Source organism: Podarcis vaucheri (genome assembly GCF_965113315.1).
Source record: "Podarcis vaucheri genome assembly, chromosome: 1".
Taxonomy (NCBI): domain Eukaryota; kingdom Metazoa; phylum Chordata; class Lepidosauria; order Squamata; family Lacertidae; genus Podarcis; species Podarcis vaucheri.
The window spans coordinates 36023066-36040280 of NC_138759.1; the positions used below are offsets into that span (position 1 = coordinate 36023066).

Below are 17215 nucleotides of genomic sequence, written 5' to 3' on the forward strand. Positions count from 1 at the left end.
CAAAGGTGACAGATGGCTTGCTTGGTGTACCTAAAGCACTCTCTTTGACTCAGCTGCTCATGGAGTATGGCACTGGAGTTTGGTTGCCATGGCACCTTACAGATCAAGGCAGATATAGCCAGTAGCAGCCAGTGGCGCTGCATTGCCTTCCTGATTTCCCAACACTGCATGCCACTGCCAGTTACTGAGAGGGGGAGAACGAAAGGAAGCAGGGAGCTTGTGCAGCACAGCAGAGAAGCCAGTCTGATGCTCTCAATGCTGTGCCCATTCCAGGCCAGGCTCCCTGCTGTCCTTCCACTCTCCCTCTTGGTAACCACAGTGTTGGGAAGTCAGGAGAGCAGCACAGTTCCGCTGGCCAAGATGCCTATGGGAAGCCCTCAAGTAGGACTTGAATGCACCGTACTACTCCCACTTGAGATCTCCAGCAGCTGGTATTCAGAGTTATTCAGCAGCCACTGATAGCCTTATTCTCCCATTTTGGCCCAGGTAGCTGAGCTTTCAAACCACCCAGGAACCAAAGCATTAAAATGCATCCACATGAGAAGTTGTTTGGAAATAGGATAGATGTGATGACATATGAAACGCTGACAAATGATCTGATGTGCCTGTGTAGTGCTCACAGCTCATATACGATTGCTGTAATCACAGTTTTAAATTGAATTATTAAGCATCAAACTCAGATTAATTGACTTCAGATCTGGGATTTGAATTTGTCAAGCTGAGCAGACATCGCTTGATTTTGTATCACAGTTATCCCAATTATAAATCATCACCCCCTTTGCCGGCAACTCACTGCAGCCCACTTTCAGCAGTGCGAACACACTTGTCGTAACTCTCGCCTTGCATTCAAAATGGACATTTGGAAAAGGAAATATGTGCTGGCTTATGTTGCGATGCCACACAGACTAGCAAACACAAACCTATTTGAGGAAACAGACTTTTTTGCTTTTATTTTTTACACACTGTTTTTCAACCCCCCCCCCTTTTCTTTAAAAATGACTTTGTGTGAATGATGAGAGAGCAGAGAATAGCAGAGGGCAGCTGGGCATTTGGAAGGCAGTTGCAGTTCTACATACAACCTAATTGTGTCACCATGAGGATGGGGTTCCATTCAGAACCCGAGCAATGTAGAGATTTACTCAGAGCCTGCTGCAAACAAGAGCTGTATAATGGTATCTGGAATATCCTAAAGTACCTCTGTCTAGCTGGCAGGATGCTAGAGCACTGAAGCATAGATTAATGACATCAGAGATGACTTGTGATGTTTCCTTTTGAGGTCCCATAGGTATCTTTTTATTTCCAGAAATATATACGTTAAGCATTACTTTTAATAGTTGTGCAGGGGAAGGGGGGCACTCTAGCAATAATTTTGTTGTTAGAACAGGATTGGTAACGCGGGATAACTACAGTATGTAACTAGCACCTGGTATTTCCTCCTTTGTTGAAGTCTAAGAGTAATCAACACATGGATCAGTACTGGTATACATAACAACAGCACAATCTTGCGCATATTTGCTCAGTAGATACCTACTAACTACATTGGGGCTATCCTGCCTTGTGAGTGGTCAAAGCCTTAATACCACAACTAAATAAGTTGCTGTAAGTTGCACTGCTATTACTCTCAGAAAGAGTTTTATTTGTACCATTCAATAAGGAGTCTTTTTGGAACAATCACAATAAGGAATGTCAACTTATATTGTGATCTGACAGAGTTTGAAATGTTAATTAATGAACATTTCAATGCTATTTGGCAGGGCTGGGGGGAGAGAAATACTTTATTAAAATACTCTATTATATGCTTACGACAATAAACTTAATGTAATAGGGTTTAATGTTTTATAAGTGCTAGCTCATTGGCATTTTGTTAATTTCGATGGTGTTTTGCAAGCTGCTCTAAGAGGGTTTGATCTGGAAACACAGCCTCTGCATATTTTAAATAACTAAATGTTATGGAGGGTAGAGAAATGGAGCACCAGTCAGAATCACACATAGGGTCACTGCCCTTTTTGCTCTATCTCTAGTGCATGATATTAGTTTATAGGTATATCGTCCAGTAATGCTATTCTTTACAAGTTGTTGTTGATGAAGATAATCAAAATAATATTCACACTTTATTCATGGATTTGAGAAACAGTTCATAACTTCAGAATAACACTCCTGGACTATGCCTATTTCAAAATGTGCACATGGGATTGTATGACTGAGTGTTTCTCCATGTCGGCACAGTGCTTGGGTATGGAAGAACTCTGCCAGGATGTAATAATCCTCTCCCCAAAACCCAATAATGCCACTATCCAGGTGGTATGTGGGTGACACTGAATATTTACAAAGGCTTGCAACAAAAGCTGGGACCCAAAATATATGATGCCTTAAATTTATGTGTAATTCAGTCCAATTTATCAGGTGCATGAAGTGTTGAGTTGCAAGTATGTGAGAGTGTGTGTGCATATAGTTTGGGGGAAATTGTAAAGAGTGAGGTCATCAGAAAATGAGATATGGAAAAGCATAGTTTATGAAAATCACATGGCTAATAGTGAGCATTGACAAAAAGCAGGTTTTGGTAACACAGACATCCTGGTATAAGTTAGCCAATGAACATAAGCAGTGTGATAAAAAAAATCATTTGTCCTGATTCAGCCCACAAGTGATAGCACTGAACCTCTTGATGAATCATAATTCAGCATTTTCATGTAGCAGTCTCCCTTTGTTCCGATATGGCATTGGCCACTTTAAGGCAAGTTACAGAGGGCTGTAGGAGACTGAAGTGCTCCCCCACTGGTTTTTATACACAGTACACTGCCATTTCTGATGTACAGAAACTGACCTGATTTGTCCTATGTAGAATACAAAAGGGCATCACTGGCAGTTATCAAATATTACAATGGAAGGTGAACAATTAAAAAAAACCTTAACATTATGAATAATATTGCTAGTATTCACTTTGTGGAAACAATGGTGCATCTACATAATGGATATATTGGAACCCACTGACCACTATACATTCTTGCATGCTTCTAACTTCCACTCGGAATACAGTGCTAAATCCTACAAAACAGCCTCATATATTCACATTTAACCAGCAAGTCTAAGATTCACAGCTCACAACTAAAGAATATACATCAAGTTGTTCTCAAATCCCAGCCAACTAAATGAAAAACAAAGCAGAACGGAACTACAAAATCAGATTGGGATTCAGGAATAATCTTATGTAGGACAGACCTAGAAGAGAAAACAAGACCGCCACTTGTTGTCGTCTAATTCCCAGCTGAAACTACTCAAACATTTCACCATTGATCTATAGTCCATCCTAGACACTTGTCTCTTGCAGACCATGGGTAGCAGCCCAATATGTGCCAACAGAAATGTGGCAGATGCCAGGTCTGTCCCCATGACTCCTCTGACAGCACTATGTTGGAATCTAATGTCAACCATAACATCAGTGGGTCATAGTGCAGTTATTACAGCCTGTACTTTTCTGCCTTTAACTTCTGACTTCACTGTTTACAGCTCCCCTGTTCTCTCAACTCCAGAAAATACCTCATGCATCTGATGGTGTAGCCTGTACTCCATGAAAGCTTACGCCGTAATAAATTTGTTAGGCAGTATCCAATGTTAACCAGTGTAATCTCATGGAAATCCATTATTTTACTGAATTACATCCATTGATTTCGATGTGTCTGAGAACAACTTCATTCACTATCACCCTTAGTCTTTAAGGCAGGGTTGGGGGACCTATGGCCTTCCCCATGTTACTAGACTTCAGCTCCCATCATCCCTGATCATTGGACATGCTGGCCAGGGCTGATGGGAGCTGAAGACCAACAATGCTTGGAGGGCCACAGGTTCTACCTTCCTGCTTTAAGGCACCACAAGGGGTTTTCTAACTGAAAAATTAATGGATACTGTCTGACTACGCATGCTTTCCCAAGGAACAGCAAGTAATGTTTTAACAGTAGATATGGCAGTTTAAACACATGTAGCTGCATTTAAGGAGGTCTTGAATTATGATGCAAGTTATTCAGCTGCTGTTGCTCTGTAAATACATGGAATGACATACCAATGCTGCCCAGTTCCAACATTTCAGCTAAGCCTGCGCACTGTGTAATTGCTCACAACCCATTAAGCTTGATATGTTCTGTAGACCCCCATATTTTACCTGATGCATTTATTCTGCATGGGATACCTTGAAGAGAACATATCTGATTCAGTAAAAGGCAAATAAAATTTAGACCATGCAAGCAGGATATGCTTTCAGGAAATCTCTGTATACAGGAAATATCTGAATGGGGGTCTTTTTTGCTAGCAATGATCCAGCGCTCAGAGAATGAATATAAGGATGTTCACAAATAGTGCTGATGCTTGACTGATTTCATATGTTTGACCAGCTCGTTTTCTAGCTTTCATCTGCAGATATTATAACTCCCCCCCCCCAAAAAAAAACTACCATAATTTTCATTTGCTTCACAAGGCAACAGAAAAGCAAAACTAGTACAAAAAAGGTGAAAAGGCATTATGCCTAAAATTGGATTAAAAGCAAATCAAAATCCAACTGTGAATTTATCATTTCAATGAATTTCAATGCATGGTTTAAAATCTGTTCAAAATCTATTTGAAAATGAATATGTAATAATATAGACATATCTCTTTTTATAAAGCTAGCATTGTTGGATGTATTCTGTGCATTATAATTCATGAACAGAGTAGATGACTATTTGAGAAGTATTAAAATGAGCTGACTTTTCAATACAGGTATCTTGACAATAAGTTTTTTTTTCTATTCTTGGCAATTCAGAAACGTAGACAATTGTGCTGGAAAAATAATATGTATTGTAATATTCATTGTACAGTAGAAGTATAGTAAGTGGCAATTCTGGACATTACAAGAGACACAAGGATTATTTTCTGTGATTGCACAGAGAATGCTTAGATTTCTTGTGAAGCTTTTGCATTGGAAATGAGATTCATCAGTCTGAACAGGGCAGGGTTAGAGCCCTTAGCAACATGCTTATTTTGTAGAAGGTCACTCAATAATAACTTCCTCTGCCCTCCAAGCTTATTAAGACTGACTGGCATATATTAATGAAAACACCTGATTCTCCAACCATAAAACCCAGACAAAGACTTTATTTTAATATTAAGGAAGGAACCCTTAATTAGCAGGGTTTCAAAAATGTCAGCTTCTTCTATTAGCTGTTCTGGTCCATCAAAGCTATAATCCCTACTGTCAAACTTCATCACATGATAGACAGTTTGCTGGCTTTCTCTCTTTTTTTTTAACAACTCTGATCATACTGACTGAAGCTTCTCTTATTTTGCTATCACATTTAACAACTTTGCATGCATTTCCATGTTGCATTGCTGATTTTACTCCACTTTTCAAAGTCCACTTGTGTCAGCTAAAAAGGAGACGAATCTGAAGAAACACAAAATATTACAAGCTGATACACAGACACATAATTAAGGGCTTTCTGGAAGACTTATTCATAATATTGATTCTTTTTCCAGGGGCATGCAAATGTGGTTCTGCGAAAACGTGAAGGAAAAACAAGGGTTCACAGATGAATTTCCATCTCAGACAAGTTACAGAAAAGAAAGAACAAATGTTTGAAATGTATCTCTAAGGCTTGGGGGGGAAATGCACCGCCTTCATTGTTAGTCAGCCTCACTGCTAAAATGATCTAGTCAATTGAGAGCTGAAAGCAGTGCTCTTTAAAGCAAGACAGAAGAACTGCATCAAGTGGATATTTATTAAGTATTTACATACACAGCCTTGCATCCTGGTGCTCTTTCCAAAATCAAAGCTTTAGAGAAAGAAGAAAACAATACAAAATAAAGCAATGAACTGGACCCAAAGGTTGGGATTAGTTTAAAGCAGGGGTGTAGGAAGGGGAGGTGCAGGGGATGCGATCCGCACCGGGCGTCATCCCTGTGGGGGTGACAAAATGGCACATCGCAGGGGGCGGCACTTACCTTGAGGCCTGGCCTGCAGCGCGCCTGAGCCACGTATCTCTCCTGGGAGTGACGCGGTGGCTCAGGGCCCTGTGCTGCCTGAAACGGCAGCGTGGGACTTGTCTCTGCCAGGTGGACTCCGTGGCAGTGCAGATCGCTGCCCCGCCCCCGTGGGCGGCTTGCCCTGCCCCTACCACTCTGGGTGCCACAACAGCTAGCTACACCCCTTGTCACATAAGGTTTCTCCATCCAGTTCTGATCTATTCTCACTCCCTGCTGCAACCCTCTTTGAAACTGCCCATGCTATTCAGAAGGTCCTTCATGAAGGCTTTGGAGCTTTGGGCAGTGGCAGAACTAGTGAGGCAATGATCGGGTCGGCCAGGACATTTTCCTGGTGTAGGCCGCCCACCCTGCACCCACCATCATGTCTGCCACCACAATTGTGCCCTCACCCACAGCTGCACCTGTGCTACTGCCACAACACAGTTTCAAGGGACCAGCATTAATGGCGACTGTGGCAGTGGTGGCATGGGCTGTGGCAGGGCTGGAAGTTGCACAATGGGACTGGCAACAGTGACACAGGGAGTGAGGTAGGGGTCAGATCTGCTGCCTGAGGTAAATTGTTTCGCCTTGCCTCATGGAAGCGCCGGCCTTGGGTAATGTTCAGTTGTGCAAGTGGCCTTCCACTCATGCAACCTTTGAATTCAACTCCATATGCTTTATCCATTCGTTCACTCAAAAATGTATATCCTGCTTTTCACCACATAGGTCTCAAAGTGGCCTACAATAATAAAATACACAATAGAGACACAATTTAAACTTCCAAAATATAAAACCTCAATAATTTAAAAGCTAAAAAAAATAAAAATGTAAAACTCCTGAGAAGCATTCAGGGTGCAAAGGTCTCCTGAAATAAAACAGTTTTGCCAAAGCATCTGAAACTAAGCAGGAATGGTGCCTATCTAATTCTTGTGGGAGGGAGTTCCACAGTGCCTGCAACACTGACTTCTCATTGGCATGAATTATGATTCTGTCCCAAAGCGGATTCCCAGCTGATGAAGCAGCAAGGTCTCATTAACAGGGTGCCAAGGTAACATCTGAATTAGTTAGCTGTGCAAGTTTTGTAGCAGTCTGAGGAGGCAAGACAGACTGCTATCCTTATCCCTCTTTTGATCTAACAGATCTCAAGTTCCCAAGTAAAGAAACTCAGTAAATAACAGTAAAGACATATACAGGTAGAAAGCCCCAACAGGGTGTGGGAGCTAGTTATTGTATTGTTCAAAATGTCACATTTATGACACGAAGGCTCTTAGCAGTGGAGGCTAAGAGGGCAAGTAGGGCGCTGCCCCACCAACCTGTTTGCTCTCCGCCAGTTCACACCTGCCTGCTTTTCTAACTTACAGCCAGTCCAGGTTGGTAGCACTGCCTGTCAGCTTTCTCCTCCTTAAGTTTCTGCTCCTTCCTATATGCAGCAATATGGAACTTGCTCTCCATAAAGAAGCACAATTTCCAGCACAAATTCTCGCATTTGCAGATCAGCTGCAGAAAACGTACCTCAATTTAGTAATGGCATGTGGTAGATAACGGGTGCTGATAATGAAAACAGTATAAGTGCTATCAGCAAAAAGTTGGTCTTGTGAAGTAGGAAGAAATGAACACTGATTTTTTAGATGTGAGAGAGGAAAACAGATGAAGAAGGATGGGGCAGGGTTTTAGTAGCTGTGGCACAAAAAGCAGTTTTTCACTACAACAAATAATGTGCCAATGAAGGAAAGGAAACAGCCTCAGCCCTCCTTAATTTACTCATTTGCTGACACAAATTTGCTCCAGCGCAAATGAGATGTGGCTGTTTTCATATCCTTTAGAATGCCATTCTAGTGAACATGGGGTGCGCTATCCCCCTTTTCATCCACTTCTTTCTCCAAAAAAACACTTTGGACTATGTACTTCATAGGACCTCTTCTCCAGTGCCACTGTAAATCTCACTGTGAACTGCCCTGAGACCTCTGGGTATAAGGCGGTATTTAAATACTAATAGTAGTAGTAGTAGTAATAATTCCATTCTGAAGGAAATCAGCCCTGAGTGCTCACTGGAAGGACAGATCCTGAAGCTGAGGCTCCAATACTTTGGCCATCTCATGAGAAGAGAAGACTCCCTGGAAAAGACCCTGATGTTGGGAAAGATGGAGGCCACAAGGAGAAGGGGACAACAGAGGACGAGATGGTTGGATAGTGTTCTCGAAGCTACAAACATGAGTCTGACCAAACTGCGGGAGGCAGTGGAAGACAGAAGTGCCTGGCGTGCTCTGGTCCATGGGGTTATGAAGAGTTGGACATGACTAAACGACAACAACAACAGCAATAAAAATAGAATCCTAACAACCTGACACTCTGCTCTTGCAGCACAGCTAACCACAGTCTTGGTCTCTTCTCTTATTGTTTATAGGTATGTAAACTAGACTTGCCACCAAACTTTACTCTAAAGCAGTTTTAAAGTATGTGTGCTAGGAAAAATATCTGAGGAATTTCAAGGAAAGCAAAAGGGCTTTTTTCATGTGTAATAAATAAGACAAAATGTCTCTGTGGGGTTTCACAGTTCTCACCGTTGTCACTGAATTTAGCCTAAAAGCAAAACATTACAGAAATCTGGAGGTTCCCCTTCATAGAATCATATAATTGTAGAGCTGGAAGGGACCATGAGGGTCATCTAGTCCACCCCCCTGCAATGCCTAACGTGGGGCTTGAACCCACAACCCTGAGATGAAGAGTCTCATGCTCTACCATGAAGAAATTTTAGACACCTCCCTAGATCAGCATGGAAAATAGTTTTGTACTCGCAAAGGCCAAAGATGAGACAAACTGGGTCCTCTTTTGCCTCCTTCATGACATCACTTGGGGTGCAAGATGGCTTCCACCTTTCTCCCTGCCACGAGTGAATCTCCAAACCTCTCCCTTTCTGGCTACTGATCTGTCAGTCTCCAAATTATCTCTCCCCACTGGCCCATCTGGTTTTGATCTAACAAGGAATGGAAGGAAGGAATTGTGGGTGGGAGGAAGAAACTACAAGTTTTTGATGTTCATATTCTGAGCCAACAAAGTGAAAGCTTTGGTCTCAGCTCTGCAAAAATGTGTAGAAATTTCAAGGGAAGCAGGAACATCTGAAGCTGTCATATGCCGGGTCAGAGTATTTGTCCATCTAGTCCAGTATTATCTATTCTGACTAGCAGTAGTTTTAGGCAGACATCTTTTTCATCACCTGCTGCCTGCTACTTTTAATTAAATATGCCAGGGATTGAAGCTGGGACCATCTGTATGGAGGTGGGAGGGCATATAGATTGGGGCTGCTAACAGATGAAGTGCTAATAATTGTATATGGAGAAAGTATCAAGGTGTATGAATCCATTAAGATACGGAAAAAAAAAATGAAAAAGTGAAAAAAATTAAACTACAAGAAAAAAATTTAAATGCTAGCAATGTAAAAGCAGTGAGAGAAAAAAAGCACTTCAAGGCTTTTGAATGAGAGAATGCAAAGAAATGAGAATAATATGGTGGCACCTCGGGTTAAGAACTTAATTCATTCTGGAGGTCTGTTCTTAACCTGAAACTGTTCTTAACCTGAAGCATTACTTTAGCTAATGGGGCCTCCTGATGCTGCTGCGCCGCCGCTGCACAATTTCTGTTCTCATCCTGAAGCAAAGTTCTTAACCTGAGGTACTATTTCTGGGTTAGAGGAGTCTGTAACCTGAAGCGTCTGTAACATGAGGTACCACTGTATGTTAAAAGCAGCACACATCAAGAAGAAGAAACTGCAGATTCTGGTAGCTACTATTTATGTTTTTTAAAATTCAGAAATTATCTGCTTCTGATCCCAGGACCCAACTGACAACCACAATTTAAAGTGTTGGTACTTGAAGGAGCATCTCCACACCCATTGTTCAGCCTGGACACTGAGGGACCAGGCAGAGGGTCTTTTTGGTAGTGGTGCCCACCCTGTGGAACGCTCTCCCACCAGGTGTCAAAGAAATAAACAACTATCTGATGTTTAGAAGACATCTGAAGGCAGCCCTGTTTAGGGAAATTTTTAATGTTTGATGTTTTATTGTATTTTTAATATTCTGTTGGGAGCCATCCAGAGTGGCTGGGGAAACCCAGCCAGATGGGTGGGGTATAAATAATAAATTGCTGTTGTTATTATTATTACTACTACATGCTTGTTTAGTTCAGAGCTCCGACTTCAGTGTGCTTGGAATGGAACCCAGATCATCCCTCATTGAAAAACTCCTGGGTTGGATCCAAAGAACAGAGAGTAGAAGAAAAACCACTGCTAGTGTGGTTCCACAAACACTTGCACAATGGCTTGTATGATACTACCATCGGTTCAACAGTGGATCTTGTACTTGCACAAGAGGCTGAAATGGGAAGTATCCAGTGATGTAAACAAAACGAGGGATGCTGGATGCTTATTATTATACGTTAATATAATTATTACTATGCTAGCCCAACATCTTTCTGCTCGAGGGAGCCTTCCTCGGAGGCTTATCTGTAGGGGGCGGAGGGAATTGAACACCACTTGCTAAACCACATATAAAAACTTGTGCAAGTGGAAGAACATATTTGGATTTAACTTTGCTTTTCTCAGGTAATGTCCAAGGACAGAGTTTAAAGCTGTGATTCTCATGTCAAATGGAAATGCTATTGATGTAGGTGACAATGGAGTTATAGACAGGAGAGAAGGCTACAGAAAGGAGTCTCAATATACAGGAGCAGGGAAAACGGCATATTCAAATAGCCTTCAACATGCAGTGATAACAGCATTTAGGAGGAGGGAAGGTACAAGATTCTTATTTCACTGTGTGTAGAGCAGTGTGAGTTTGTGTGCGTGCCCACATACATGTGGATGGTGGTAACCTCTAACCACTTTGCAACTGTTCATGAGCACACTGTGGTATGATGGCCTGATCAGATAGAATCCACATGAGAATTCTTTGGTAATTCATACAAGTCTGTGCCAGACAGTTCTGCTTAGCCCAGAGTAGCCTGTTCAGGATTCCCTCCCAACGCGATCCCTCTTTAGTATCCCCTGGGCTGGCCAAGACGGCAAGCATCACATTTGCACCTGGACTGTCCACCTCAATTTATATTTGATAAAGAAAGAAACTACTTTTCTCTTGCAGAAAATCAGTTTAGTTCCTTTCATGATCGAATTTCTGTGTATTGCATTGGCTATAATACTAACTCCGTTGAAGTCAGGTTGGAAAACTCCCATTGACATCAATGGAGTCCAGACTATGCTTTAAATCTTCTTGATAGATTGACCCAAAGGCCTTGTCTTACTATCTTCCTATTTGTACAGTGCCTAGGCACTAGAAACAGCTAATATAACATTTAGTGCTGCAGTGGATTGTCATGGTGTTTGATTTTTTTGAGGCAAAACCTGTCATTTCAGAGACTGTGAAAAGGTCAACAAAATACACATTTTAAAAACCGGTTGATCTGCACTAATGGACACTAAAAGACTATAAAGTCTTATTACTGCAATTGTCAGGGGTTCAGGAGCAGAGGCGCGGGAAAGGGAGGAAACAGAGAGCGAGGGGGAGGAGTCCGAAGGAAAGATGAGTGATGACGATGACCCGAGATCTCCGAGTCTTTCCAGTGAATCGGAAGATTCACAGAAAGGAGCGCCAGTGGCTAGAGCAAGGGGGAAACCTAGGGGGACACCCCAGGAAGAAGGGACCAGAGGGGATTCAGAGAGCAGCAGCTGGAAATCGGGGCCAGCGTTCCCAACAGAGCGTAGTGGGGAGAGGGGGGGCCAGGCATCGGGATCCGGCGGCTCGCCGCAGGAGGGAGGGCATGAGTCAGGAGTGGCCACGCCTCCATCGGGGAGCGAAGAAACGGTCAAGCGGAAAGTGGAAAGTTGGGCGCGCGCGCCAAGTTCAAATACACAGGAAGGCGGCACAGTAAGCAGCCCGCAAAGGGAGCCAGGTCCTAAAGCCCGCCGCAAGGAGACAGAAGGGTCCGGGGGGTCAGCGTCAGAAGAGTCCAGGAAGGAAGAGACCACGGGGGGCAGAGGGACCCAGAGGAGGAAGGAAAGACGTAAGAGGTGGAGCAAGGCTAGGGTATTAAGTTGGTGCGCAGGAGGCGGGGAATCAGACGGAGCTTCGTCGGTCTAGCTTCTAAGACGTAGAGCTGCACGCTGCAGTTTGGAAATGGAATCTGTAACTCAATAAAGACTTTTATAAAGTGACCGCTGGCTAGCGTGATCCTCTGTGAGCTGGGATCTGGAGGCAGCTCTGACAGCAATATATATATATATATATATATATATATATATATATATATATATATATATGCAGGTTTTGGTGTCTTCGGGTGTCTTCCCGTGTAAGAGTCGGGGTGTCTGGGCGACGTTTCGACGAGGTCTCACTCGTCATCTTCAGGCTGGTGCTTTCGGCTTCTTGTTACTGGAACAGAGCAGAATCTGGTGTTTGAGTTCCTATAAATACTGTTGAGGGGTGTGGTGTATAGCCTCCAACGTTCTGGGCAGAGAGGAAGTTCCTAGATTAGTGTGCCTTTTCTTCTTTTGTTCCTTAATTACTTGAGGAACAAAAGAAGAAAAGGCACACTAATCTAGGAACTTCCTCTCTGCCCAGAACGTTGGAGGCTATACACCACACCCCTCAACAGTATTTATAGGAACTCAAACACCAGATTCTGCTCTGTTCCAGTAACAAGAAGCCGAAAGCACCAGCCTGAAGATGACGAGTGAGACCTCGTCGAAACGTCGCCCAGACACCCCGACTCTTACACGGGAAGACACCCGAAGACACCAAAACCTGCATTCCTGTACCCGTGAAAATCTACGAAAGCATATATATATATATATATATATATATATATATATATATATATATATATATATGCAGGTTTTGGTGTCTTCGGGTGTCTTCCCGTGTAAGAGTCGGGGTGTCTGTGCGACGTTTCGACGAGGTCTCACTCGTCATCTTCAGGCTGGTGCTTTCGGCTTCTTGTTACTTGTTACTTTCGGCTTCTTGTTCCAGTAACAAGAAGCCGAAAGCACCAGCCTGAAGATGACGAGTGAGACCTCGTCGAAACGTCGCACAGACACCCCGACTCTTACACGGGAAGACACCCGAAGACACCAAAACCTGCATTCCTGTACCCGTGAAAATCTACGAAAGCATATATATATATATATACACACACACACACACACACACACACACACACACACACACACTCTGTATAAAAATGCCTAGATATTAAAAACCCTACAGCCCCCACTCTCACTCCAGGAATTTTTTTGTCTTTTTCCACCTGCAAAACTCAAAATAAAAATATGGGATGTGGATGTGTCAAAGGGGAACAAAAATTATCACGGATGTTGGACCCCACAGTTCAGCTCACCTTTAACAACAGTACATATACCACCAAACCGGGATACTTCTTTCATTGCAAATAGCAGAATATAGGTAGGGGCAGAATTCTATTAGTTGGCTTTGCAGTTGGCAACATCATCCTGCTATCTCTCGCTTCCATTCACCTATCACAGCTTACTTCAATTTAAGTGACAGGCACACAGGCAGCTGCTGATGCAGCTGGCTCTGTGGTGGATGAAAAGGGTTAAAGGATGGTATGTGCGTCCTCATCTCCTTTCAACTAACCCATTTCTATGCGGCATAATGCCATAATTGAGAGCCAGTGTGGTGTAGTGGTTAAGAGCGGTAGTCTTGTAATCTGGGGAACTGGGTTCGCGTCTCCGCTCCTCCACATGCAGCTGCTGGGTGACCTTGGGCCAGTGACACTTCTCTGAAGTCTCTCAGCCCCACTCACCTCACAGAGTGTTTGTTGTGGGGGAGGAAGGGAAAGGAGAATGTTAGCCGCTTTGAGATTCCTTAAAGGGAGTGAAAGGCGGGATATCAAATCCAAACTCCTCCTCCTCCTCTTCTTCTTCTTCTTCTTCTTCTTCTTCTTCTTCTTCTTCGAACTTTGATGCTATGTTGTATTCAGCAACAGTGCAGTAGCATCCGTCAGAAGCTGATGAAGAGGCTACTACTGCAGATTAATTTGCCACCATAACATTGCATAGCATGGAATCACGAAAAAGAACCAAAAGCTCAACCTAAAAATATTGTTCAATTAACAAAACATATTTGCTTTAACATGTTGTGTTAAGTACAGGCCTTCCATGTCCTATTAAGCTCCCAAGATGCTGGGAAGCTGCAGCTGTTAAAGCCCATACTCTTAACAGATGTATTAATTAGGTATATGAATATGGTATCCTATCCTGTGGTTAGTTCCACCTTCATCACTAACTGTTAGAATGGTGGCCTCAAGTCCCAGATTTGTTGAATGGAATACACATGTAGTCTGTGCAGCAAAGCTAAAAAAGTTAAAGGTAAAGGACCCCTGACAGTTAAGTCCAATCGCAGACGACTCTGGGGTTGTGGCGCTCATTTCGCTTTACAGGCCGAGGGAGCCGACGTTTGTCCACAGACAGTTTTTCCGGGTCATGTGGCCAGCATGACTAAGCCGCTTCTGGCGCAATGGAACACTGAAACCAGAGAAGCACAGAAACGCTGTTTACCTTCCCGCTGGAGCGGTACCTATTTATCTACTTGCACTTTTTTTTGGCGTGCTTTCGAACTGCTAGGTTGGCAGGAGCTGGGACCAAGCACGGGAGCTCACTCCGTCGCGGGGATTTGTACCGCCAACTTTCTAATGCCATCCACATAGATAGAATAACAGAATTGGAATAGACAAAATGCATTGAAAAACCAACGTTCCATGAGACTGGATAACAACACTGCAGGGTTGTCATACATTCTCTCTCAGCGCACCCACCCCCCACCCCCGCTCCTGAACAGTATGGGAATAGCACAGGACTACTTTGCAGAAGGGACACAACTGATGCCACTACCCTGCACTATGGATATAACGGTGAACTTAATTTAAGTTGGCTGGGGTTCTTTTTAATTTATACAAACTCTCACACACTTTTTTAAAAAAATGAATAAGAACTAAGTAAAAAGGGCATGATCTTCTGACATTGCTGAGACCTTTTGTTTTGAAAAAAAATGCTGACCTGTCACAGCTGCACTAAAACCCTGAATATCCCTTCCCACCGGTCACGGAGCAGTAATAATTTATCCATCAGCAAAGACTAATAATAATAATAATAATAATAATAATAATAGTAATCAGAATGGACCAGGAAGTCCTTTCTGCAGGCATTTGGTGTGTTTTTCCATTCTTTACTATCTTTATGGCTTGCACTTTTCCTCTGCCCAAAGGTCAATCATAGCTGTGACTTAAGTCATTGGCTATGAATACTGACAGGTAGTAGTGCAGGATGGGTTTTAATGGGTAGGAGATGATATGTTAATTGCAATTCATCCCTCCAGGCACCCATGTGAGTGAGTTGAACAGAATTTCAAAACCCCATTCTTGGCAGCAAAATTAAAACCATAGGAATTAGACTGTAAAACCTCCTTTTCAGCAAATCCAGCTATGAAATAAGCTGGTTTTCCCCTTCTTACCCCACTTAAGAAAGAATCAGGCAAACTTTATAAGCATGCATTGGTTCACAGCAAAGGCAGCAGCAAATCTATGCAAGCAAAATACTATATTTACAGTATAACCAGCTTCACCTGAAGCTGCAACAAGCAGACACATGTCTGCATCCAACACACACTGGTCAAATGAAGAGGGGAGAGGAACAGGAAGTCCTATATGCTCCTTCCTCTCCAGGAGAGCAGGGGAAATGACATCACACAGAGCTCTCTCTACCAACTGTATCTCTATCTGTCTATCAGCAATACAGCTCTGGAGACTTCGCATCTTTTCATGCTAACTAGCAAAAATATATGCATTTGTTATTTTTGGCTGCTAATCTCCCACAAGTACCAATATCACACCTCACAAAACAATTAGAAAGATTAATGCCTCCACATTATGCCTCCCATCTCAGCCTCCTATTTCTGAATCTGGGTCAGTTAATGGTCTAAACAGGCATCAAGTAGCATGGGTAGAAACTGGGCAAAATGTGGATAATCATGTAGTATGGCAACCGTATCAAATTCACACTCAGCCATGAAGCTCTCTTGGTGACCTTGACATAGTCATTGCCCCTCAGTCTAACTTACCTCACAGGGTTATTGTGAGGATAAAATGTGGAGGATGAGAAGTACGTATGCTACACTGAGATCCTTAAGGAAAACTAACATATACATTTAATAAATAAATAACCTCTCTCTCTCTCTCTCTCTCTAATATATATATTATTCCCTCACAAAGCCACTCACACATAGGCACAAAACTCTTATTTTTCAACCAACACTCTGCATATCACCCAAACCCAACGTTCAACATTATATTCCCTTTTATTTCACTTTCCTTCACAAGTTCATACAATGCAAGGGGGTGGGCAGGAGACACTAATGAACTCTCGTTAGCTATCATCTGCCGCCAGGGCTGTGAGGGACAGCAACAGTAGCAACCCAGTAAGGAGATCCTGGCCTGTGTGGGACTCTCATATACAGTGGTACCTCAGGTTACATACGCTTCACGTTACAGACTCTGCTAACCCATAAATATTACCTCAGGTTAAGAACTTTGCTTCAGGATGAGAACAGAAATCGTGCTTTAGCGGTGCAGCGGCAGCAGGAGGCCCCATTAGCTAAAGTGGAGCTTTGGTTAAGAACAGTTTCAGGTTAAGAACAGACCTCTAGAACAAATTAAGTTCTTAACCTGAGGTACCACTGTAGCTGCTTCAGCAGCCAGGAGATTCAACTGCAAGATGGCAATTGTTGAAACCTTGTAGAATGAGGGAAGGTGTTTGTGTGTGTGTGGAGAAACTTAAATATACCTTCGCCTTGCTGTAATGACTATTGTATCACACGTGTGTGTGTGTGTGTGTGTGTGTGTGTGTACACACAGCAAACTGCCTTCAGAACTTCAGTTAGTAGGTGGGGTATGAATATCATTTGAGGCTCAGGGGCCCTCCATCAGCGTTAGCTGGTGGCCCTGCTGTGCCCCTATCTGGGCGGGGATGGCCTAACCTCTGTTGTTTATGCTCTGGTAGCTACCAGGCTAGATTACTGCAACGTGTTATGCAGGGGACTACTTCTGAAGAAGGTTCAGAAACTGGTGCAAAATTCAGCAGTCAGGTTGCTCACCGGGCAAAGATGGGTTTGAGCATGTAATGCCAACACTGGCCCGACTACACTGGCTGCATCACTAAAGCCTG

The 17215-nt window shown here is 43.0% G+C and overlaps 1 protein-coding gene and 1 long non-coding RNA gene across 13 annotated transcripts in view; one reads left to right on the top strand and one right to left on the bottom strand.

Moving 5' to 3' along the window:
* Positions 1 to 17215, bottom strand: part of NPAS3 (neuronal PAS domain protein 3) — a 652478-nt gene that overhangs the window by 113163 nt on the left and 522100 nt on the right. Inside the window, exon 1 of one of the 12 annotated variants that reach the window (XM_082213451.1) lies at positions 5971 to 6382. The exons of the other annotated variants lie outside the window; for them this stretch is intronic. Within the exon in view, the coding sequence (XP_082069577.1) occupies positions 5971 to 6198 (228 nt within the window). The 5' untranslated portion in view covers positions 6199 to 6382. Of the gene's footprint in view, positions 1 to 5970; positions 6383 to 17215 lie in introns of those variants that run through there. 12 annotated transcript variants of the gene reach the window in all.
* Positions 1151 to 5847, top strand: LOC309527344. The gene is made up of 2 exons (XR_014217196.1): positions 1151 to 1285; positions 5506 to 5847. It is a non-coding gene; the product is annotated as an uncharacterized lncRNA (long non-coding RNA).